The following is a 25142-nucleotide window of genomic DNA, read 5'->3' on the forward strand; positions in this document are numbered from 1 at the left end:
ATTGGGATTTTATGGGATGTATGCGGTAATATGTATTTTTCCGGTGCTTTCGGACTTGTTTTGGCCCTTGTAAATTATTTGTTGTAAAACATACTATGCAAATATACTATGTAGATAGCATTTACATAATATTACACTGCATGTTTCACAAACCTTGTGACACATCCTTTGGAATTTCTTCATCCAAACTCCAAAATCTATTTTTACGGGATACTGTTGAGTTTCCGCTAGTTTCCGCTGCTCAAGTGGTGACAGCCATGTGAAAGCACCGAGTCAGGGGCAGAATCTACTCTCAGAATATTCTCCCTTGCTTCCGCTCCCTTCCTGATCCCTTCTCATCTCGACCTCGTCTCCCCTTCCCTTTCCAATCCAACTCTCTCTTTCGCTACTCTTCCTTGTCTCGACCTCGATCAGACTCAACCCTCAACTCGTCTCGACATCGCTCAAGACTCAAAATCATTCCTTGCTCGACATCGCTTGAGTCCTCTCAAATCCTCGATTGGCTCTTCTCTCCAATTTGGTGAGAAAAGAACGGCGATCACCTCGGAAATCCCTTCCTCGGCTAATCTCCCATCTTTTTCCTTCTTTACCTCTCCTTTCCAGTGTCCAGTGTCCTTGTTCCTAGTCTCCTCTCTCCTGTCTTTGGTTGTCTCAGAATCTCTATTCATTTGTGGTGGTAATTCTCTTTTCTCTTATTCTTTCCTGTCATCTTTCCCTTCCTCAATGTTCTGATCTTGTTTCTACAGTCTGGTTCTGAATCTATAGTAATCAAATCAAAACTTCACACGATTAACAGTCGAAACGACTCCGATTATTGCGCTCAGGATCGTATGTCGTCGAACACTGAAGAACCTCAGACTAAACCCACTGTGAACCAGCCACCGCAACCGCAACCAACAACCTCTGCCGTTAAAATGTCGGACTCTGTTATCTCGTCCGATAAACTCAAGGCCTTGGCAATTGAAACCGCCATCAAGGCTATTCCGGCCCTCAATCAGGAGAACTATACTAGCTGGAAGGAACGAATGTTAAACTTGTTCGAAAATCTCAACGTCAAAGAGATTTTTACTTTAAACAAAGGTATCATCTCTACCGATAACGAACTTTTTATTCGAACCATCATGACTTCCAAGCTAGACGTGGAAATTCAATCCAACGTCATGAACAAGGACAACCGTGGAGACGCGTTAAAAATTTGGAACGCAATCATCGAATACTTTGCTTCCAAACATAGCGCGAACCGAGCCAGAGTCTGGAATCAGTTCTCTTATATGGCCTTCGATGAGACTGACATAAAGACCTTTACGACCAAAATCAAGAAACTTCTCAATGAGATGCACGAAGTCGGCATTCAGATAGATTCCGACATTGTCGGGTATGAAATCTTGAAGAAATTGCCTCAGTCGACCGAGATGGACAGCATGAAGACCACCATCACTCAAAATGGTCTCACCAAACCCGAAGAAATTCTCGACCACATGAGAATCCATGCTCACAACCTAGCCATCAAACGCTCCTCTAAGACTTCTAGCTCTCAAGTTTCATTGTATACCGGTCCTTCCAAAAATGGATGCACCGAAGATTATCACAATCCGTCTGCGACTCATCCAAAGGAAAGATGTTGGTCACTTTACCCCAAACTTCGACCTCCTCCGAAATCTGACGATGCAAAGCCTCAAGCGAAAAACACTCGATCGGAGAACAGTGTTAGCAGTTTTTTGTCATCAATTTCATCCCCATCCTCATACTTTATTCTTGATTCCGGCTCCTCCGCTCATATGACTTCCGATCTTAACTTATTCCTCTCTGTGTCTCTAAAAGAAGAAGGAATCGTGAAGACGAGCTCTGGCACCGAATCCTTAAAAATCAAGGGCGTGGGAACTATCAAACTCTCAAACGAGGCTGGTGATCTAATTCTTCACAACGTTCTCTTTGTTCCCGACATAGTTGTCAATCTTCTTTCCGCTCGATGTCTCGCTCTCGATGGCTATGAAATACTTTTTGAAATAAATTCATTCTCTATTCTGAAAGACAACTCCATCATCATGAGAGGCCATTATGAGAACAATCTTCCAACCCTTCACTTCAAGAATCTGAGTCATCAATGTCTGTATTCGACCAGTGAGCTGCTTCATAAATCTCTAGGTCATGTGAGCTACCGAAGGATCCGTCAGAGACTGGGTATTCAACTAAAAGACTATGGAGCGTGCGAATCATGTGCGGTTGCAAAAATTACCAAAGGCTCCTTCCACACTCGACACTCCACCGCTTCCAAGCCCTTTGAAGAATTGCATCTAGATATCGTTGGTCCTATCTCTCCCTCATCTCGTGAAGGACACAAATATTTTCTCACGGTGGTTGACAGTTGCACTCGATTCTGTGCAGCTCTTCCTCTAAGAAGCAAGAGCAATGTGCCTGAGATCCTGGAACGAGCTATTGACTTGGAGGCTAGAAGATTTGGCTATTATCCGACAATCATCCATAGCGATCGAGGCACGGAATTTATCAATCGTCATCTTATTGATTTCTGTAACAAACATCTGATCAAGGCTCGATACTCCGACGCGTATACCCCGCAACAGAACGGATTAGCAGAACGTTTCAATCGGACTATCATTGAATCTACTCGGGCAATCTTTAACGACTCTGGCCTGAGCAAGAGACTATGGAATGAAGTCGTCAAAGCTAGCACTTTAACTCTCAATCAAATACCTGCTCATCGAAGAAGGAAATCTCCTTTTGAACTCTTTAAAAATCGCTCTCTTCCTCTCAGTTACTTCAAACCTATCGGCAACCGAGTATCTTATTTGTTTTTACCAGAAAGAACAGGCTCTAAACTGGCAGAGAAAGGTGGCCTAGGAACTCTAGTTGGGTACAATGAAGAACTGAGATCGTACAAAGTTCTAACTGATGAAGGAAGAATACTCGATACGAAGCATCTTTCCTTTCTTGACTTTCCGAAAATGGAATCTAAAGGAGACGACACCGAATTTGTGATCGACTTGTTTGATGATGAAGATACACCTCCTAGTGATCCTGTCCTGGATAATCCCGACTGTCCTATCGAAGAAGTCAATGATTCTCAAGCCGAAGTCAATGAAGAAGAGTCAGAAAGCAACGAAGAGCTAGTAGCCGAAAATCTGATTCCTCCATCTAGATCCCTTCGAGACCGCACAGAAAGAGTGAAGCCAGTCAAGTACTCCTATATGACAAGTCCTATATGACAAGTGATCCTGAAACCTTTCGACAAGCCATGAACTCTTCCGACAAGTCTGGATGGATGGCGGCGACGGATGAAGAGCTTAATAACATTGAATCTCATCAGGTTTGGGACGATGAATGGAACCAACCTAACTCCTTCCTTCGTACGGTATGGATCTTCAAGACGAAACCGGCGACTTTGTCGTCAGCTGAAAGGAAGAAGGCTCGTCTGTGCATTCAAGGTTTCCGACAGATAGAAGGACAAGACTATGAAAACACCTTTGCGCCCACAGGAAAATTTACGACTCTTTTGATTGTCCTGATGTTCGCTATGGATAAAAATTTACCGATTCGACAATTCGATGTCAAGAGTGCATTCCTGTTTGCACCTCTTAAGGAAGAAATCTACTTAAAAACTCCGGAAGGCTCTAAAAGAAAGGCTCCCTTACTCCGATTGAACAAATCTCTATATATAATATGGGCTCAAACAAGCGCCTGCTAACTGGTACGATACACTTACGGGTTGGTTCAAGGAAATACATTTCGAACAATCAACAGCCGATCCCTGTCTCTTTCTACATCAAGATTGTCACTCAGTCATTTTCTTTCACGTCGATGATCTAGTCGTCGTGGGGAATGTAGATGCTTTCAAATCACTGTTCTTACTACGATTTCCTAACTCGTCGGCTCATGATCCTGATACACTACTTGGAATGGATGTGTCAATTAAGGAAGGTAGAATAAAACTATCTCAACAAAAGCTTATCAAGAAAGGTCTAGAACTTGCCGGTATAGGGGACTGCAAGCCGATGAAAACTCCCCTTAGTGTGGGTGTGCAACTCATGCCAGCTACTGAAAATGAAAAAGCTGAATTCGCGAAATTGAAAATTAACTATTGAACTCATACCGGCATTCTCAACTATCTTTCATGCAGAACACGACCCGACTTAGCTCCAGCAGTATCGATTTTGTCTAGTTTCAACAATGACCCCGGAATTCTACAGTGGAAGCAAGTAATTCATTGTTGGAAATATATTGCGGGAACCTCTGATCTAGCTCTGACTCTCCGTCCTGACTCGAATGATGACTCAAAGACTCTTCAACATTTTACGGATGCCACGTGGGCGGACGACTTAGAAACACGCCTCTCCCGTAGCGGCTCAATCTGTTTCTGGAAATCCTGTCCAGTCTCCTGGAATAGCAAGAAACAGCGAAACATAACCATGTCATCTACGGAAGCTGAGCTGAATGCTTTATCAGATGGCGTTCAGGAAAATGAATGGATAAAGTTTGTTGTTGAAGAGCTTTGGAATGAAAAACTAAATCCATCTCAATTTCACATCGATAATCAAGGCTTACTAGAAAAATTGAAGAACTTCGGGTCTAATTCAAAAACAAAACACCTCGACATCAAGATAAAACACCTCCGAAAAATGAAAGAAGATAATGAAATACTCGTCAAGCTTATTCCTACTAATGATATGATCGCGGATGCTCTAACCAAACCGAGCAACTCTGAATCACTTAACCGTCTTCGAGAACGGTGCTTCATGGTTGAAGTCCTTTTCTCAACAAATTGCGGGGGGTGTTGAGTTTCCGCTAGTTTCCGCTGCTCAAGTGGTGACAGCCATGTGAAAGCACCGAGTCAGGGGCAGAATCTACTCTCAGAAGATTCTCCCTCGCTTCCGCTCCCTTCCTGATCCCTTCTCATCTCGACCTCGTCTCCCCTTCCCTTTCCAATCCAACTCTCTCTTTCGCTACTCTTCCTTGTCTCGACCTCGATCAGACTCAACCCTCAACTCGTCTCGACATCGCTCAAGACTCAAAATCATTCCTTGCTCGACATCGCTTGAGTCCTCTCAAATCCTCGATTGGCTCTTCTCTCCAATTTGGTGAGAAAAGAACGGCGATCACCTCGGAAATCCCTTCCTCGGCTAATCTCCCATCTTTTTCCTTCTTTACCTCTCCTTTCCAGTGTCCAGTGTCCTTGTTCCTAGTCTCCTCTCTCCTGTCTTTGGTTGTCTCAGAATCTCTATTCATTTGTGGTGGTAATTCTCTTTTCTCTTATTCTTTCCTGTCATCTTTCCCTTCCTCAATGTTCTGATCTTGTTTCTACAGTCTGGTTCTGAATCTATAGTAATCAAATCAAAACTTCACAGATACAGGTTACAAGCCTTTATTTTACAATGCTGTATTTGCCCGGAAAAGCATTCCAACTCACTATGAAACACGAAATTTACATGCCTCAACGCCTCGATCACGTTGGATTTCCACCCACTTGAAAGTATGTCCTTCCGCCTTCTATTGCCGTCTGCCTTCATAACTCCCTCATCCCAATCGCAATAGTGGAGTCTCACTGTAAACACTCAAATTCTCTGATTGATTTGATCACCACCAGCCCCAATGGTGAAATTCCTCTTGAAAATGTTCCATCCGAACGTCTATGCAAATGGCGAGCTGTGTCTCGACAAACACCAAGTTCTGTCTTTTGCTCAGGTCTGCAGCCTCGCCCATATCACATCTGGCTTTTTGCTGACCATCGCCTCCTTCTATTGTGCAGCGTCGTCGGCGCGGGCTCCGCAATCATCCATTTCCAGGAACTGCTGTTTGGATCAATACTTCTGATCTGGACGACGCTTGTGCGCACTCCAAACATCGAGCACATTGCTGACACCACTCACTGACTTACCATATCTCTATGTGTTCTTCCAGATTTATCTGCTCAACATCTATTCCAAGAGGGTACAGCGACTCATCAGCTCCTTTAACCGAGACCTTCAGATCGACAAGAGCTTGTTTTTGGCTGATTTTGATTTCCGGAAGGAAGTGATCCGGCGAGTTTGGGACGAGAGTCTTTGTGTGCTGTGAGTCTCAATGCGTGTTCTGTTCTTGTGACGATATCTTACTCCAATGGTTTTAGGATTTTGGGCATGCCCAAGTACCGGATGGCCAAAGGGAAGCGCTTGCAATGGTGGGAAGAGGTTCCGGGAGCGCCTTGTCTGGTCAATTTTGACGGAACTCATGGGGAACGACTGGTTGAGAATGTGCGACTATTTGAGGGGCTTGGTGCGGAGAGGTACGGCCGAGCTGCAGGCCAAGCGGGCCACCGGGCAGACCCAAAAGCGCTCGCAATACAGAGCGTTATCCGGAGCGAGTTCACCGGGCCCGACTGTTTCTGGAAGCCGCATAATGCGGCTGATCTCGTCGGCGTGACCACCTTCTTCGGCCGCGCCGATGTTGTCCCGTTCCCGTTCACGGTGGTCTTCAAGTATGACCAACGGCCCGCGGATCCCGTCTGTATCTCCACCCCCGCTGACCTGCGCGCATCTGTTGCCCAGAACCAGAACGCCCAGGTCCAGATGTGGCAAAAGGTGCGTCTGGTCTTACGCGCACTAGAGAATAAAATCGTCTTTGCCCCGATCTCGGTACCCTGGGAGGCCGTCCTGCAAGCTACCTCGAAGAATAGACGATGGCCATGGTGGCTCCAGGGCGCGCGCTCGGACGTCCAGTTCCGTAGCGGAGTGCTGAGGATCCATCGGAACTGCCAGAACGAATAGCAAGGATACAACTGCAATTCCGGGTTCCAGGTCTTGATTGAGTACGAGGATGGCCAATCGACCAAAGCCAATGGGACCCCGATCTCCTGGATCCGGCATACCCGGCTACCGCGCTCCCTAGGGGGACGACTTCAAAGTCACGCCAATGTTGTCCAAGCTCTTCCACAATAACCACTCGATCATCTCAACCACGCTGGACAAAGTGGACCGGGCACTCCGCTTCAAGAAAGTCCGAGCGACCGTTGAGGCCAGCTGGATCGACAGTCAAAGATCAGCAAATTGAGGCGGCGGCAGATAAGAAGGTACTTGATGGGGCATCTTTGGAGGCCACTGAGGTTGCCATGGCTCAAACAAAGCCCAGGGGTGCTGCCTGTGAGCCCCAAGAGAGTGTCAGTGCGACATCTGGATTGGAACAAGCGGGAGGTCGCAAACAAAAAGCCTCCGGGGAGTCAAGGCTTTGTAAAGCTAAATTTGGTTAGGGATGGCGGGGTTTGGCTATTGGGTATCCATGGTCTCTTTTTTATTTTTTGTTTCTCCATGTTTGGCGCTTTGCAATTTATCACTTGCAAATTTTTATATGGCTCGTAAATTTCACATTTTCTTTTGCCTGGTGAGAATTTTGTGACCGTTGTGAAGGCAAAAATACATCCCTTGTAAGTGAAGCCTTGTGAATTTGAAGTTTTTTGGCCCCACACGCTATTTTGCGGGGCTTATTTTTTACAAGGGAGATCATTGCAAGAGAATCACTTGTGAAATTACATTTCAGTCCGTTGGACAAAAAAATTACAACGTATCTTTTAAAATGCTTGTTTTACAATGGTGGAAAATATGGGAGGAGGTGTGGAAAATTATGAATGCCTCCCAGCTTGTCATAATTTCACAATGGATGCAATTTACAAGGCTTATGACTTGTAAAAGAAGGGTTGTAAAATTCTACCCCCCCGCGAGCGAGAAGAGCAGAGCTAGGAGCTGTACCACGCTTGCGCCCCAGTCCTGCACCTAATCGGTCCTCGCTCAGCCTGTGGCACTCCGTCGCGTGCTTGGACCTTGGTGACCTCACCTGGCCACCGACCATCCAAGCCGTCTTCAGTCATTCTTCATCTGCACACGGAACGCTAATTCGATATCGGCTGGACCTCGATTTCGCTTGCAACCCGCAATCCTTTCCGCTTTCTTGGTCTTTTCGTCTCTTTGCATCCTTTTCTTCTCATCAGGCCCTCACCCAAGACAATTATTCATCCAGACCATCGCCGGCCGATCTCTGAGTTGGATTCATCTTGCTAATCTGTATCATCAATACTTGTATTCATGAAAAGAGTCCCATTCCGCTGAAAACAAAAACATTTACCCTCTCACAATCTCACAGAGCAGACGAAAGATATAAGAGCAAAAGTTCAACATGTTTGGATTACAGTGGGACGACAACAAGGCCGGAAAGTCATCAGACAAGAGATCTCAAGGACTTCTAGGCGTCAAATTTATTTTTTTGATCTTGATGGTTGATTCTTATCTGTTGATGCCGGCCGAGTCATCAAGGCCCAATAAATGGAATTTGAAGAGAAACTACTATCAGAAATACCGCAATGTGGCTCGAAGGCAAGCAATCGCCCCGGAGGCCGCCCCGCTCCTTTCCACGGCCGTTCCGCTCCTTTCCACGGCCGCGCCACTCATTTCCAACGCCGCGCCGCTCATCTCCAATACAATTGCTTCAACCCTCAATTCGTTAAACCAGTCTGAATCCAATTGGGGATCCAGTCATTTTAGCTTTCCAAATCCTGTGGACGCTCTACCTGACTTTTCGTATGCTGGCTATCGATCAGGAAACGTCCCTATCCCTTGGTCGGACAACATCACGATGACCATTTCACCAACTAATGATGAGGACGACAGGACTCAAGCAATTCAGACTGCGATCGATTCTTTGGCTGGACAGCCCGGCGTAATTGAATTTCAAGCAGGCACATACCTCTTATCAGGCAATAGCAGCATCCGCATTCCCTCTTTTGTCGTACTGAGAGGCGAATCTAGCACGCCTTCTGAAACAATTCTACGGGTCTCAGGTCCCCCGAGAAATCTTTTCGAGATCGGAGATCCTAAAGCTTCCGGTTCATTGCGCCCGGAAGAAGGTAAGAGCCGGATCAATCAAGCCTATCTCGGCGTTGGTGCAAAATCTGTTGAGGTGGAGGACGCTTCCCAGTTTAAGATTGGCCAAAGTATCGCCATACATCGTCTAGTCACCCAATCATGGATTGATGCCATGGATATGAGCAGCTTAGTTCGAGACGGAAAACGTCAAGTTTGGCTGGCTCCAAACACCCCAGTCAACCAAGAGCGAGAAATTACAACGATCAGTGGAAACCGGATCACGTGGGAAATTCCTCTGACCGACTCAGTCAATGTCTCCTCATCTGACGGTACTGCCAGTATCGTTGCTTATCAGCCACCCATGCGAGTTCAACAGGCCGGACTTGAAAACATGGTGCTCACCCAAGTCCCCGATTCATCCAGCTTAAAGGTTGGAACGCCGACTATATTGCCCATCAGAATTGGCAGCGCAGAAGACTGTTGGATCCGCAATATTCAGGCGACCGGTTTCATTGAGTTTTCATATTTGACGCAGTCCAGTCGAAGAATTACGCTATCTGATTTCGTGATTATTCGAGATGTTCCGACCTCAAATGGCGGAACAGGAGCATTGCCACTCGACATCACCCTGGGCGGATCTCAGGCGTTGATTCTGCGGGGGACAACGGTTGGAAACCAGGACACGGCTTCGTATGTTGTTTCAACGGGTCGGCTAGCCGCTGGACCTAATGTTGTCTCTGGCTATCTTGCGACTGGATCTACCCATCATATGATCGAACCCCATCAGCGATGGAGTACTGGATTTTTAGTGGTAGGTACATCCCAATTGAACTTACCCTCACGATGTATTAGTCCTGATGAAGTCGATCTCTTTTCAAAATGACTTAGGAGGACTCGCATGTTGGACAGATCAACTTGAAAAATCGTGACATCATGGGTAGCGGGTGAGTCACCATTTGTATTCGGGCTTCTTCTTTTCCTTTGGCGTCTTGGGCCATTGAAGTTGAAATCGGCCGGGCTATTTTTCGTTTGAAAGACACGGGTGGGCAATTGGCAGCGGCGTGGTATGGAGCTGCTCAGCAACCAAGTTAACAATTGAAAACCCACCGATGTCGAGGAACTTCAAAGTGAACTCCCAAAAAGTAGCCAATTTTCAAAACTTCGAACCTAGTGATCAAGGCCAACCCGTCAACAGTCTGTATCAACTGCAACTGAGCGTAAGAATAGGCGTCGAAGCGGCAGCACTCGTTTTCAAACCGTTAGGCGTTTCGCTTGATCAACCTCGCATCAGCATGAACATGGTCAAGCCTGACGAGCGCGTCAACGACGCTTTTACAGTGCCCAAGCCACAGAGACACTCTGAATCGTCGGGTCTGGTTTCAGATCTCCTTGGGGTGCTTTAGCTTGACAGGGGCAAAATGCTAGAATGGACATTTATGCTAAATTATCAAGTCGTTAATATTCCATCATCTGATTTCAAGCTTTTCGCAATCTTTTGATTAATGTTGATGACAGTCGAAATCAGAATGGCAGTAATCCGATTGTGTCTACTGAGCAGACCCATGTGACACCCTACAATCCCATTCCCATTTCTGCTTGTCACCACAATATTGGCAATGGCATCACCGCCATTCTCCTCTGAATTTCACTAGGGTATACAAAAGGCGGAAGAAAGCCCATTCATGCGGATGCCAGTGAGCTGTGTTTTGCCCTTGTCAAGTCTTCGTCGACAGCAATGACTGAATATGAGCAAAGAGCTGTTTCTCGAGTTCGAACTTGATCTGTGCGTCAGATCCGAGAATCGACGCGGGGAGATCGATCGAAACAAACGCTTGTATTTTGAACTTTTGAGCTAGAGATTCGCATGAATTGACAAAACAGAAAAAAGATTACTTGTCGATTCCCCTGTTTCCTTTTCGCTTTTTTGTGTTTTTTTGTTTGGAATAATGAACATCAAAGAAAGGTGGAGAGTGTAAGAGCAGATTTCTGACCTATTTTCTGTGCCAAAGCTTGACTAAATGCGTCTGTCGGATTCGAGGAATTCAATTGAGTGGCGATTGCCGGGAAAGACTGCACATTTAAGTTCCACGAAAAAAGAGGGTATTTCGAATCCGGCGCAAGGAAAGAGAGGAGTGTTTATCAGTGGCCAAGGTCCGAAAGAAGAGAGAGATACAAGAGTGTCAGAAGGAGATACTCAACTGATGATGGTGGAACCGCACACGACCAATCCTTGGCCAAGCATGTATCTACAGCAGAAGAGGGATTGCAGCCCGAGTGGTCGCTTGGGACGGTGCCGATCCAGACCAACATTGACCGAGTGAGACGGGTGAAATGGAACAAAAAGTCGGGCAAGCCGGGCCGATCAGGGACGTTTAGCTTTGTCTGGTGAGCTTCAACCGATATCATTCCCGCTGCCGCCGATGGTAGGCTGCGTTCCATGTTGTTGTATGCTATACATGGTAGTTTTCTTCGGGTGCTTCTTGTTGCCTTGCACCGATCTCTACCGACAGGTGCGTCCCGCATGCCCCGTGGGGGCACAGTGCAGACTCCCGCCGGTTGCGGCGCAGCACACATCACTCTGCTGGATATGCAAGTTGACAAAATGAACAAGACCCACCATTTCACTCTCCGCTTGGTTAAACTACGACGGAAGGTTATCAGCGAAATAGTCAAGTAAAACTACCCAAGCGGCCTGCCTTCGATATCCACGAACAAACCGACCGACTAGTATGAGAATCGAGAAGTGTTATTTTTGTGGTGCCAATGTCTATCCTGGTCATGGTAAGAAAAAAGATAACTGATCCTATTCCTATTCTTGCATACAAGTTGACAATTCTGTTTTTTTGTTTTGTTTGAACATGTCTGTTTAGGCACCATGTTTGTTCGAAACGATGCCAAGACGTTCCGCTTCTGTCGCTCAAAGTAAGCTACCCCATACTGAAGAAAGCGTGACATTGAACCAACCCTCGAAAAAATTGATTCCCAGATGCCACAAGAACTTCAAGATGAAGCGTAATCCGCGCAAAGTTCGATGGACTAAGGCATTCCGCAAGGCTGCTGGTAAAGAGATGGCGATTGTAAGACGGTTCTATTCGCCCTCGTCTGGATCACATGTGTTCCTGGATCCGATATCATGTAGCCAGACTAACAGTAGAATCCCCGCCAGGACTCGACGCTGGAATTCGAGAAGCGCCGAAACGTTCCTGTGAAGTACGACCGAGCGCTGGTCCAGACGACGATCAGCGCGATCGACCGAGTAGCGGCGATCAAAGCCAAGCGGGAGAAGGCGTTCTACGCGGCACGGATGGCCGCTGCCGCGCCCGTGGTGCGGAAGAGCATGGCCGTCGAGGTGGTCAAGGACCGCCATGTGCTTGGATTGAAAGACGACGAGTTGACCCAGATGGCAGTCGAGGCCGCAGAGAGCCGTCTGGCCGCGATCGCTGCCCGAGAAGAGGAAAAGAAAGCGAGCAGGAAGCCGAGCAAGGCCCAGACTGAAGATGTGGAGATGGACGATGTCGCCGAAGACGATGACGAGCCGACTGTCGATCTCACTCAAGCGATCTCCAACGCACTCGTCTCAGCCACTCTCGCCACTCGCTCTGAACCCCAGAAGGCCAAGACGAAAATCAAAGTCAAAACTAAAGTCGCAAGAAAATCTGCCCTGGTTCCTTGAGCTTTATCACGTTGTATTTTCAAGCTTGCTCCTTCAATTAATGCTTTCATGTACATTCGAAGAGATGGACCATCTCCCCTGCAAACAGGACATCTATATTGTTCAAGGTTGCAAGTAGATATGCAATTTGAATGGAAAGGGTGAAGGCAATTGGGCCATTCTTCAACTATGAATGAAATTTCATAAACCAAGTTGCTCTGACAGACAAAATTCTCTTGATGCAGTCTACTTGAGAACCAATAACCAAGTCCCTCTGCTGCGGGCGTGTGTCTCGCGGAGCGAGCCCTCGGCAGGAGGCACTTGGGCCCTATCGCCCCCAGGAGAGAGACCACAGTATGAAGAAAAGCCCCTGGCAAACGTGTGTGCACAGCTCCAAAGCAAAGAAGAAGGAAAAGGAACCACAGGATGAGAAGGGTGTAGAGTTTGAAAGATTAAAGATGGATTTCTATTTACTTGCTTCAAAGAAAGAAGGAAAAGAGGATTTGCCAGGATGATAGATGAGAGACAGGGACAGGAATAGATTGACAACATGCACAGATCAAGTTAGAAGACATGGACGAGGGGAGACCAGACTGGTATACGTTGTATAGGAGTATGTTTCGGAAACGGGGCGGGAGAAGCGGCTGGACACACACAGAAAGAGAGCGGCGGGAAGAGGGAACGGCAGCCCTGGATTTCCGGTCTCCGGGGGTTTTCTTTTCGTTCGATGGAGTGGGACGGGGGAGACGGAGGGGCAGGAAGGGGAAAAAAACAACAGGGGAACGGAGATGGAGACGAGCGGAGCCGCCGTTGATCGTGGAAACTATATCACAAAATGGGAGTCTGGTGGTCGACAGTCACAAGAGGATCCGAGATATCGCAGGAACACAAACGTGGGAAAATCAGCAAAGAGGGATCGAGAAGGGGGGAGAGAGATGGGGAGAAGGACGCACGGAGAGGGACACTCAGTAATTCAAGACCACCTCGTCCCCAGCGGGGGTGTCGAGGTCGTTATAAGCGAGGACGGTTTTGGACCTAGGGTCAGAGGCGACGAGGGCCATTGGGGGCGGATTAGCGGCGGCGGCGGCAGCAGCAGCAGCGGGACTGAAGGCGGCGCTCGGGGGCCTGTTGAACTCGTCCCTTCGGGAGCGTTTATGGTCGTGGTAGTGGGGGGGGAGGGGGAGGCCGATTTCGTCGGCGAAGTGTCTCGAGATCCGCTCGCCCAAGCGCCGGTTGTTCCCATTGGGGGCCCGGATGGGATGGGCGGGGGGAGGGATGGCAGGCAGGGAGGAGTAGACTTGGTGGTGGGGCTGGAAGGCGGACGGGTAGGGCGCGCCCGGGCCCATGTTTCCCATGTAATACGGCGCCCCGTATCCAGGACCGCCGCCGCTGCCATGATGACCACCCATCATCGAGCCGTTGGGGAACATCGGCGATGGCCCGGCCATCGGGGGAGGGTAGGAGTGGGTGGGGCCATAGGGCGGATACATCGGGGGCATGTAGCTCCCGTACGGCCCGCCCATCATCATTCCCCCCGGCCCGCCCATCGAGTTGTTCATCATCGGGGCGTGGTAGCCTCCGTTGTGGAAGTCGCCCGGGTGGCCGTGGCCCATGCTCGCCATCATCCCATGAGGCGCCGACGGGCCCGCGGAGATCCCATTGTGCCCTCGGGAGTGCCCATATTCTGGCGGCGGTGGGGCCTGGGGCGTGGTATGCGAAGGGTCTAAGATGTAATTGTTGAGGTATTTAATCTGCAAGAAGTTGGGGTAAGAAATAAATCACACAAGCATATTGCCGCAGTACGAAATTGTGCCTACCCTTTCGATGGAGTCCTGATTGATCACTTCTCCGTGTTTGGACATGATGTGCTTTTCGATAAAGTTCATCGCTTTGAACAGCTTGCTACAGCTCTTGCACCGAAACTTCCCAGCCCCTTCGTCGATAATCTGAGGCTGGCACAATCGATGTATTTCACTACACAGGACCGGGGGCGAGCAGGGGTGAGCGAACAGGTTCTGTGTGTGTGTGTGGTATATCAATCGTACTCACTCGTCAACTCTCTCGCCACCAAACTCCCGAGGGTCGACTTCAGATGGAGTCAGGATCAGTGCGACTCGGTCGTCTAAGGTACGTGCCCAATTCTGCTCGTTGGACCTGAGATGGGTCGAGTTTTGAGCATTGGTATTCCTCCGGTGACTTTGGGGAGTGGCGGTAGATGAGTGGTCTTCAAGCTGCTGGCGGGGAGCTGCTTTGCGAACATGCTTGGGACATCGTCGACAGAGTTCTTCTTGGAAGTCGCAGACGCACACACAGTAGTAACAACAATTGAACACAGTTCGGAGGTAGTATATGTAGAGATCCAGCGACTTTTTGTCGAGCGTTAGATTCTTCTCTTGAGGTAAATCTGGTTTGACATCCGAGTCCTGGGGATTGAGTCCAGCATCTGGCGCGGTAGGGGTACCGTCACCTGCATCAGACGGTGGCTGTTTGGATGAGGAATCGAGGTTCGGTCCCATTTCCTCTTTGATCTTGCTGATCCTGGCTTCGATCGCCGTACTACCGCACTTATCTTCACTTGCACCGGGTCCGAATTGCTCGGCTTCAAAGCTGGCGGCGAGCTTCCGAATCTGGCCCAAATCCTTGATGATGCGCTCATGCGTATTCATGATTCCTGGGCACGTGCGCAGCTTCTGGAGCGCCGGGCGTTCGGTTATCATGAGATGTAGAGTAAAGTTGTTGATCTGTGGCAGGCTGGATCAGTCATTCGGAAGAAAAAAAAATACCCGGAGATTGCAAGTCTGCACTCACTTTTGACTCTCCAAGTGCGCTTTCGGCAGCTTTCATGTCGGTACCAGGTAGGAAAGCCACCCACCCGACGCGGTGTAGCTTCTTTCCGGTGTGAGGATCTGATAGAGCGAGATAATCAAACCCTTCCACTTGTTTACAATGCTGCCAAAGATGCATCATCAATAAGGGCACCTGGACAGTGGTAAGACGGGCAAAACATACATTCTCTAGTTCGGTGCGAGAGATGTCGGGGCTGATGCTTTTGATAAAAAGTTGATTATCCGCAGGGGGTAAGACGACGATATCATCAGAGCCCACTTTGCCTCTCATGCTTTCACCAATGAGGCTTCCTAACGCACTGGACGGCGCTAGTCCTGTATTGGGGCCCGTTATCGCCTCGGCCATGCTTGCACAGAACTCGTCGTCCGGCTCCTCATATTCATCTGCATCTGCATCCGGGTTGGTGGAGTTAACCTCATTTTTCACATCTGCTTCTGATTCGGTCTTGACTTTGGCAGCTGTAAAACCAGGATGTTTGGTTCCAAAAAAAAAAACATGAGTTGTAGGCCAAGTCAAGAGATCTACGCTAGACTTACCTTCTGAAACTGCAGTGACCTCAGAGTCTGGTTTGGGAGGAAGAGTAGACTCTTTAGCCTCGCCGTCTTGGGTGGTGGTTGGAGGTAGCGTTGTAGGTGCGGCAGGACTTGGATCGGCCTTGATAGTGGGGGCAGCAGGTTCGTCAGATTGATCTGGCGATGACTTGGTGGCGGCCACCGGCTTCTTATTTAAGGTCGAAGTGGCTACAGAACAGACGTATGTGCCGGGGAATCAGTCGACTGATTGGAGGATGTGAAAGTTGATCGACGACTTACGGAGATAATCGTAGTTGATGATGTCCAAGTCGCCTTTCTCCAAGCGGGAGATGAAGCCCTCCACCTTGCCCTCCCTTCCCTTTTTCCTCAACCGCTGTCGAAGCTCCTCAAACTCTGGGCCGGGTTGATACTTCTCACGAAACCAGGCTTTATTTCTATTTTCCTCAAAGAAGGCGACCAGCTGCTTGCGTGTGTGGTCTAGACGGTAGCGTTTCCACTGCTCGGCAAGTTTCTCCTTGTCGTCGGCGATGTGTGGAGAGGTCGAGCGCATGAAATCAGCGAAATACCGGAACGAGACGAGGTAGGGCAGCTCGGAAGGAGGCGTGAGATGAGAACGACTGTGCAGATGGGTCAGATGATCGTTTGGGAGAGGAGAATGATTAGAAGGTTCGGGTGGACCAAGTAGGATAGGGATGACCTACGAGTGGGTGGGTCCCCCGCGGGCTGGTAGGCCACGATCGGGCGAATACGGAAACATGTCGTCACGATAAGCGCTCCCGCCACGCCGATAGGGGTCATCGAATATCTCGGGGTTTGGAAGATGGCGAGCTGGACGATCTGTTTGTTGGCAGAGAAGAGAGACAGGTTAGGAGAGATCAGATTGAAATTGAGCCCAGAGTGGATCTCTGAGCTCGTCGTCGTGGAAGCGGGGGGTCCGGGTGGGTTGATGGGTGTGGTAGTGACCCACCATGGTCAAGGATGGGATGATGATAGTCTCGTCTTTCGCGCTCTCTGGGTGGCTCACGTTCGTAATTGGGGATATAGCGATCTCGACTGGGAGGCGAATCGTCTCTGGGCCGCTTCCTACCTAGAACTCGCAGGGCTATCATTAAGTGGTGGGGTTTGGAGGATGGGGCAAAGAAGGAGTGGGTGGGTGGGCTTACCGAACTCGGCGGATCCACTGCGGAGATTTGAGCCCGGCGGGCCGGTTCCGTTCCGATCATTTCCGCCGTTCCACCTGTCTGCTGGGGGCGGGGGAGAGCGGCGGCCGGCGTCGTCGAACCGTCCACCTCTTCCAGGAGATGGGCTTCTGAGACGTGGTTCGCCCAGGCCAGCCAGGTCAGACATGATGGTCGATCGAGGCCTTCTTCGGATGGTGCTTGTGCTTGTGTTTTTTGCGGGTCCTGGGGCCGATCGGGGTAGAGAAGGGGTGGTAGCTGGTCAGGAGACTGTGTGGGGGCGGTTGGGTGGGAGGGCCTTGATAAGGAGATCAGGCGCTGGGTGATTAGGGGAGGTTTCGGGGGCGCAGGAGTCGATCGCAGAGCGGGGCGGGTATCGGGGGGAGGGAGGAGGGGGGAGGGGGGAGGGGGGAGGGGGGAGGGTGTGACGTAGGCCAGATGGCGAGGTTGAGAGAGGATCCATGGGCCGGGTTGGAGGCAAAGCAAAGGAGAGAGGGCAAACGAGGAGATGAGTCAGGGGAGCGATAGAGAGCAGTCGGGTGGGTTGCCAGGAGATACATGGTATGTTTCTGGGTTCTCTGGGAGGGAGAGAGAGGGGAAGCTGACAGGCTGCTTCAGACTGACTCACCAGGCCAAAGAGGGGAGAAGACCAGAATGGGCTAGTCGACCAGCAGCGGGCAGTGGAGCAGCAAGCCAGCTGCCGAGGGGGGAGCAGCATGCCAGCCGAGGGCGGGGGGGCTCCGAGGGGGGCCACACACCCCGCGGGGGGCCACACACCCCGCGGGGGGCCAGCCCAGACCCACACACACACACCCACCACCAGCCACGGTACACCCCCACACAAACAACACCCACCATGAACCGGACATCCCAGCAGCTCAGCCGATTCTCAACCCAGATCCCCCAAGCAGCCCCCAAGCGGATCGCAGCCTCATTCAAGCCAGGGCCATTCCGAGGCGCACTCCTCGCCAGCGAACCCAGGCAGGACCATGACCAACAGCCCCAGCACGACTACTCAGCCTCACAGCTACTCCGAGCAGCCAGAACCACACCCTCCTCATCCTCAGCAAGCCCCCCCGCCACCACCACCCTGCACTTCCCCCACTCCAGGCTGATCAGACAGCATCTCGACGAGCTGCTCTACCCGCTCACCTTCTCCGACCAACTGGCCTGCCGGATCGTCAGCTCAAAGAACCTGCTCAAGTCCCAGCACGCCCTCGACGCTCTCGAACACCACGCCCCAGGCGGCGTCGGCTTTGCGCGCCTCGGCGAACACAACTCCAAGCTGAGCTTCATCGGCCGCCGCGCCATGCACTTCGCCCTCTCAAACTTCCTCCTCCACGCCCCCCGCCCACCCACACCCCCACCCTCCCCATCCTCCGATCCCCACCACCATCACTACCGGAGCGGGAGACCGACCAGCGAAGTGATCGAGGACGCCCTGCTCACCAAGTTCGTCCTCGGCCAGTACGTCGGCCACCAGTGGGAACTCGAGAAGATCATGCGCTGGAGAGAACTCGCCCCGCCCCCCACCCAAGCACCACCCACCAAAGCTCTCAACGGCACCGGGCTCTGGATGGCCCGGGGACACGTCGTAGAAGCGATCGTCGGCGCAGTCATGGCCGAACACGTAAGCCCACCACTCACATCTCACTGAACAAACAAACAAACAATCAATCAATCTTTTTTTTTTTTTTTTTTTTTTTTTTGTCCCCGCAGGGCGCAAGACTCAGCATCGCCGTCTTCCACTCCCTCGTCCTCCCCCACCTCTCCTTCCGTCTCGATCCCGCCCTCCTGCCCGCCATCAAGGCCGTCCAAACGCACGACCACGAGCTCGAGAGCCCCGCCGCCGGGCTCGTCGACTGGAAATCCCTCCGCATCGAGCCCTTCCTCGCCAACAACCCCGCCCAGCAGCCGGCCTCCGCCGAGCTCAGTACCCCCGCACCCGTCGCCGCTGTCGGCTGAGACGTCTCTCTCTCTCTCTCTCCATACCCGCGCTTCTCTCTTTCGTCTTGTTCATCCGTTTTTCTTTTACAAAACTAAACCAACACAGAACCCATATATATCATACTCTCTCTCTCTTTTTCGGGCGGGAGAAAAAGAGAGGGAGACAGGACTGTGTGGGCTATGTAGCTAGGGAAATAATAAGGACAAGCCTTTCTCCTTGTTGGGTGGAAAAACAGACAGTGTGGATGTGTGTATAGGACGTACGCTGGTCGCATACTGGTTCGGAGAGAGATCCAGACACGTGGTTGCTACTGGACTCAAACGGTTGCTTCAGGCCAAGCCCGTATGTAGCCGATTGCACAGTAAATGATCTGCTGCAACCGTTGTCACTCGGCCCCGGACAGAAACCATGTGCACATATTACATAACTGCTGCCGACGACCTTGATGCGAAGAAGCGGGTCGGATCGGTACATCGCGTCTCTGACCTTGACACTGGACAGCCAAGGCCACGGACACATGTTTACGCCGCCCTTGATCCGGCTCCTGCCAGCGACCACCCAGACGATGGCCCCGCCGGCGCTCTCTTGGCTCCCATTCCGGCCGGCCTACATACACACATCACTTTCCAGCACAGACATTGGAAATATGTACCCCCAGGTAGCCCCACTGGACAGATGGCCATCACTGACGACAGGGGATCGTAGCAGCGCGGTACTCGCATTGGGGGGGTTGTTTGAGCATGGGGATGGGATGGGTGCCTGGACAATGGACATTACTGCCTCAGGGCTCTCTATGTTTGTGCATTGTGTTTATCCCTTTGGAACACTTGAAGTCCAGGATGATGATGCTCTGTTGAAAAGAAGAAGAAGAAGACCAGTATTCATTGTTTGTACCAACAGCTTTGATGACCAGTGTTTGTTACCATTCAATTTCTGGCCTCATAATTTTTGACTCAAATCCTGGCCCCCTGGCTTCTTGTCAAATTGAGATTTGTTAGATTTCTAGTCACTCTCAGTCTGAAATTATCTTTTTAACTAGTTATAAAATTTATTATCATAAAATCATTATAGTTTATAAGACTTGTAGTTCTTAATGTCCAAAACTTCTTACTCTGTTTGAGACATGTAGATTCTCAAGTGTTTGTAGTTCTCTCCTAAAGTTGTATTGTAGCTGTCACAAGTGTGACAGGTTATTCTAGCTGAAGTAGTACTCTGATGTCATAGTAATAAATCAACAAGTCAGAGCTCATTCTTCTGTTGACCACCCTCAAGAAGTCATGAATAGAATCAAGTCCCCAGCTCCTCTTTCAAAATTCCCTCCTCTCATCCTCAAAAGCCAACAACAGGTATTGAATTCTAACAAGATTCTCTTAACCTCCCCTATCTTCCTATCTTTTGCGTGCTCATGTGCACAATTCATCATTATTATTTGCCATCAACAGTCTATCAATGGATGCATTTTCTTTAATAATAGTTGTGAATTCAATGCTGTCCAATCAATTTCCTTCTTTATTTTCTGTTCCAATCATATTCCTTTTGGTCTCCCAATGCTTCCATCCATATTCTAGTGAGCTATGGGGGTTAGAAAAAACAAATCAAAAATTTATGGGAGATTGAGGCAACCAACCAAAACTTTCAGCTTTTCAAAAACTTTCCTGTGGCCTTATCTTCAATGGTCTAAGTGGGCTTCATTCTCAAAAAATCTTTTTTTGAAGTGGGATTCATGCAAGTTCAACTGATTCATTCAGATACTGTTATTTTGTCTTTTTGCAAGATGCCCTCCAACATCTGTCCATGGTTTTTGAGATTGATGTTTTGGGAGTTTTAGGTTTGATGTTTCCCTTTCCCTGGATTTGTAGAGGGAATATCAGACATTGTTTCTTCATTGGTTGGGTTTTCCAATGCAAGCTTGGGCCTTGGTAGATGTCAATCCAGCTGGTTTGAGCTTCTTCTTGCAATGCAGGAGACTTTCTTCTCTTGGCTGGAAAATGAAGATTGTTGGAATCATTCTTTTCTGATCAATGAGCCAAATTTATTCTGGCAGTTGATTTAGAAGTTTGGCTTGACCTTCTGGGCCAATGCTTTATTAGTTGGAGAATCAAGCCAATTCCCAATCATCTGAGTGCCCATGATAGGCAGATTTTTATTGCACACATTTTCTACTAAAGAGTCTTCCTGATTGATTTGAGAGGCCTTACTCTTACAATTAGACTTTGAAAGCAGACTGATAACATCATCACAGGATTGAACACTGTCTGATTGTTGATTGAATGGATCATTAGTGACATAATGGTTTTACATTAATGTTACAACAAAATAGTTCATATTAAGCAAAAAAAGATTGACCAAAGTAATCAAACCAGCTTTGAGGCCAATCGGGTGTCAGTGATTAAACACACCATTGATATCTCTTTCAAGCGCAGAAGAGCTGCCTAGGATATTTCATTTTTGATCTGGACTGCAATCACAAGCTCACAGGCAGATCGGAGACACAGGATGTATTAAGGGTGTTCAAAGTTGAAATCATAAAATTTTCAATGCATAAAATCATAAAATTATAAAACTTTCAAGTGATGATTTCATATGTACCATTCTAGAAATGTTGCTCTAATTTGAGTGCTTGGGTGCAACATATTTTTTTCAGCTTAGAATTTTATGATTTTATGGTGTTATGATTTTATGCAAGTCAACTTTGAACACCCTAATTGGTCAACTCACAGGGGGATTTATTGGTCACAGGAGCATTTATTGAGGAACAGAAAAGATTTTAGGTAGCAGCAAGTTGTCCTTCCCTATTGTATTTTATTTGTTTACTACTTCATCGTTCTTACTAATTAGGTGTGTACATACCATAAGGAACTTACTGAGCAACAAATAAATCAAAAGAACAAATTTGTGATCCTGCGACATGATGCGAGTGGGAAACTACCAAGAAGAAACCAACGAGGAACAGGAGCTCTTATTGATATCCTCCTTAAGAACGATTAAAATTTACAAGTTATGGGGGTTTGAATACCTGAATCAACCGTATTGAGATGTTTTTGGTTTTGCACCGGGCGTAACATATATTCATCTAAAGAGCACAACTTGAAATAAAAAAAAGTTCCTCCCGACACGTAAGTTAAATTTCCTGTCTTGGTCGTCTTACTGGGTAGAGATTTTCTGGTATTTGGCGAGGGGGAGTCGGAACAGTGAACCCAGTACCACCTTCCAACCAGTCTTCTTCCATCTCGAATGGACAGTAAGTTGTCGCCCCGCGACGTTCGGTCGATGATTCGCGCGATGCTGGTCGTGAACCCCAAGGGCTGGGTAGTGAAGGGCGAATGAACGGCCGCTCGGTTGGGGTTTCCGGCCGGATCGGATGGCCATCTTCATCGAAGGTGGCAAAAACTGGACCGCCATCGTTGGTGCTGTACCAAACTGATGAAGCTCCCGGCGATGGGCGCTCCTCGGCCATCGGAATTGGAGCTGGTAGTGGTGGGTAGCTATTACTTCTCATCATCGCCAAACGATGTAGAGCTCGTCTTAATCCAACATCCCATGGGACCTCCGTGAGGTCGGAAAAGTTAGCTGTAAACATAAGAAATCCACTTTAATCCATCTCCTACATTCTTTTCTTCAATCATCAGAGGATGGCAATCATACGTACACTCACTGCGCGAGTATGCGCTGGAGGCCAATGTTGTCCCATCCAATGTGGGTCGGGCAGTGTCACCTAAAAACGGTAAAAAAAAGTAACAAACCAATTCTCATTCAACTCTACACTCAATCCTTCTGTTCTCTTCGGTAAAGAGGAAATAGAAGCTCCACAATTGGCGTGGATAGGTTGGAAAGAGTCGGGAAAAGTTTCTCATAAGAAGGCCCATCTGAGCACTCTGGCCCGGGGCAAGTTTTTCTGTTTAATTTGTTGCGACCCGTGATGGCATTGGCCGAAGGCCGAAAGTTTTTATAATACTGGGCGTCAAGCGTTGTCATCATGCCACATATTATCGTGATATTAATATGTTTCACAAGCAAACATCTGGCTGTAAGTCAAGATGAAAACAAGGCAGGAATATAATAAAGCCGAGCTTGGAATAGCAAAACAAATATAACGTTTTGGGCTACCCGTGATTGGATTAGAATAGAACGGTCCAAGTTTTTGATATACTGGACAGCAAGCTTGCCTATGGCGCAACATATTATTCTGATATAAATATGTTTTGGAAGCACACATCCGGTTGACAGATCAGGAATCTGGAATGATGAAGAAATGAATAAAAAGCGGTAGGAAATATGGAGCAAAGGGATTTACTGTCAGAGGTCGTAGGACTAGGAGGCGCTGATGGAGTATTTGGGGACGTTAGATCTTCGACGGCCATAGCGGATTGTGCAGTGGGTGGTTTGTCTGACTGAGCCGGGTGCTCAGCAGCGGGATTATTGGACATTGCTTATAAGGGTTAACTAATTAAGGCTAGCTGATGAGGGCCAAAGAGAAATGAATAGAGAAAATTATTTCTGGCAGAATGGGTTGCGAAAGGAAAGGGGCGAAGGCGCCGGCTTTTATCCTGATTGATGGGTGCCAAGAAGCTAGACGGAATGAAAGCAAAAACGCAAGCTACTCACCCCAGACGATTGCTTGTTGTGCAGTGTTCAATTTTGCGATCTATATATCTACTACTGTTTGTATCGCTGACGGAGAGTTGAGGATTGCACAATGTCTTGGAGCGAGTCCTCATTCGGCCTGAACGTTGACGAAAGCTCCTCACGTTCCTGTTTTTTTCTCTCTCTGGAGCCTTTTTTCTCTGCAGCTTCGTAAGCTCGGAACATATGTTGCTACCTTTCTTTGAGGTTTTGTTGAGTACACCCTCCAGATGAGTATGAGCATCCTTAGATGACTGTTGAGCTTCAACCCCCTGGAGCCTGGTGACTTGTATAAACGCGCAATGATGTGTCGAGATGCCCCAGTGTGCAGCTTTGAGCTAACGCTGACAGGGTAGATTTATGGGATGAGACGGCCGGGAATAGGAAGCCCTTCGCCAAGAACAGCCAAAGAATATTGATTAATGGAAAATACCTATAAATTTGAATCAGCTATGGCAAAATTTCCGTTAATAACACGTACCCCAGAGATATTATGGGAGGGTACAAAGTGACGGATAAAACTCAAAGGGCGTCATTACATAGCTTTAAGCTCACGAGGAAGTTCGGCCTGTAATTTAACTTTGAATAGTAGACCACTGACCAGGCTGTGAAGTGATGAAGTGGTGCCACGAACCCCTTGATGACCTGCAATTTTATGTAGTTATTCGGATTTACTATCCAAATCCATTGATGTCCGAAGCAATCGGAACTCCCCTATACCCCCAGTCAATTGGAGTGGACATCAGCAGGTTGCTCATAGTCGTTGACTGAGCAGAGTATGCCTCTTGCGATGGCTATCCACTCCAGTAAGCTGCCAGTTGGCAGTACCAGGGATGCTCAGGGATGACTACAGCCCCAGCTCTCCGGAAGGCGTGAAGCTTCAACATGTAAACAATCGACACATCCGGTTCAATGAAATTATAACAGTGTCCTATCTATTTATATACCATCATCTCACATTCTTTGGTCGAACAAAGTGTGCATTATTACTAAAAGATAGACACGTTCGGTTCACTTAAATACATTTCCATATTGTCCTATCTACGTAGATGCTAACATTTGAACAGGTTGAATCCCCAATTTATTGTGTCGAACTGGATTGTCTCCTGGCTCTGGCCTTCCGAACGGCATAGTGGCGAAGAAAAACCGAAGTTTTCGAGCCCGATGATGGTTAAGAGGCCTCCTGACGCACTGGTCAAACCCTCTTCGATCTCGCCTTTGTTGGTGTGCTCCCCTTCAAGGGATAGGCTACAAGTGTTCAACCTAACTTATCAAAGCGTCTTGAGATCGTGAGCGGCGTCCCCGCGGGAACCTTTGCCTAGTGGGTTATCTTAACGTCCTTATTCCATCTGATCCACGGCTGATGTCAGCTATTTGGTTATTCTACAGTCTCAACACACCATCGACCGATCCGCAACGTCCAACCTGCCATGGCCATCAGGAGTCCTGATGGCGATCGCAGGGCCCAGGCCACACTCCGTCCTTTGTTTATCTCTCGGGGTGTAATACATACATACA

At 48.7% G+C, this 25142-nt stretch overlaps 7 protein-coding genes across 7 annotated transcripts; 4 read left to right on the plus strand and 3 right to left on the minus strand.

Annotated features, from left to right (window-relative positions):
* Positions 1-5604: 5604 nt before the first annotated feature.
* On the plus strand, positions 5605-6929 carry PtA15_15A338 (uncharacterized protein; the record flags this gene model as incomplete). The annotated part of the gene is made up of 5 exons (XM_053163534.1): positions 5605-5684; positions 5762-5840; positions 5914-6065; positions 6122-6722; positions 6789-6929. 5 exons carry the CDS (start codon positions 5605-5607, stop codon positions 6927-6929), a joined length of 1053 nt encoding a protein of 350 aa, XP_053027500.1.
* Positions 6930-8157: 1228 nt separating this feature from the next.
* PtA15_15A339 (uncharacterized protein) lies at positions 8158-10246 on the plus strand (the record flags this gene model as incomplete). Its single annotated transcript, XM_053163535.1, has 3 exons — positions 8158-9654; positions 9732-9787; positions 9880-10246. 3 exons carry the CDS (start codon positions 8158-8160, stop codon positions 10244-10246), a joined length of 1920 nt encoding a protein of 639 aa, XP_053027501.1.
* A 312-nt stretch (positions 10247-10558) lies between these two features.
* PtA15_15A340 (uncharacterized protein) lies at positions 10559-11366 on the minus strand (the record flags this gene model as incomplete). The annotated part of the gene is made up of 3 exons (XM_053163537.1): positions 10559-10695; positions 10835-10913; positions 11043-11366. The coding sequence occupies 3 exons, from the start codon at positions 11364-11366 to the stop codon at positions 10559-10561; spliced, it is 540 nt and encodes a 179-aa protein (XP_053027502.1).
* A 206-nt stretch (positions 11367-11572) lies between these two features.
* Positions 11573-12516, plus strand: PtA15_15A341 (uncharacterized protein; the record flags this gene model as incomplete). The annotated part of the gene is made up of 4 exons (XM_053163538.1): positions 11573-11624; positions 11714-11765; positions 11830-11920; positions 12010-12516. 4 exons carry the CDS (start codon positions 11573-11575, stop codon positions 12514-12516), a joined length of 702 nt encoding a protein of 233 aa, XP_053027503.1.
* Positions 12517-13460: 944 nt separating this feature from the next.
* PtA15_15A342 (uncharacterized protein) lies at positions 13461-17222 on the minus strand (the record flags this gene model as incomplete). Its single annotated transcript, XM_053163539.1, has 10 exons — positions 13461-14246; positions 14313-14469; positions 14545-15236; positions 15304-15444; positions 15505-15800; positions 15879-16082; positions 16155-16492; positions 16577-16712; positions 16843-16962; positions 17039-17222. The coding sequence occupies 10 exons, from the start codon at positions 17220-17222 to the stop codon at positions 13461-13463; spliced, it is 3054 nt and encodes a 1017-aa protein (XP_053027504.1).
* Positions 17223-17769: 547 nt separating this feature from the next.
* PtA15_15A343 (uncharacterized protein) lies at positions 17770-19018 on the plus strand (the record flags this gene model as incomplete). The annotated part of the gene is made up of 4 exons (XM_053163540.1): positions 17770-17790; positions 17928-18364; positions 18476-18683; positions 18773-19018. The coding sequence occupies 4 exons, from the start codon at positions 17770-17772 to the stop codon at positions 19016-19018; spliced, it is 912 nt and encodes a 303-aa protein (XP_053027505.1).
* Positions 19019-22122: 3104 nt separating this feature from the next.
* Positions 22123-23428, minus strand: PtA15_15A344 (uncharacterized protein; the record flags this gene model as incomplete). Its single annotated transcript, XM_053163541.1, has 3 exons — positions 22123-22571; positions 22651-22716; positions 23296-23428. 3 exons carry the CDS (start codon positions 23426-23428, stop codon positions 22123-22125), a joined length of 648 nt encoding a protein of 215 aa, XP_053027506.1.
* Between the last annotated feature and the right edge of the window lie 1714 nt (positions 23429-25142).

The sequence above is a fragment of the Puccinia triticina genome, chromosome 15A (assembly GCF_026914185.1).
Source record: "Puccinia triticina chromosome 15A, complete sequence".
NCBI lineage: Eukaryota > Fungi > Basidiomycota > Pucciniomycetes > Pucciniales > Pucciniaceae > Puccinia > Puccinia triticina.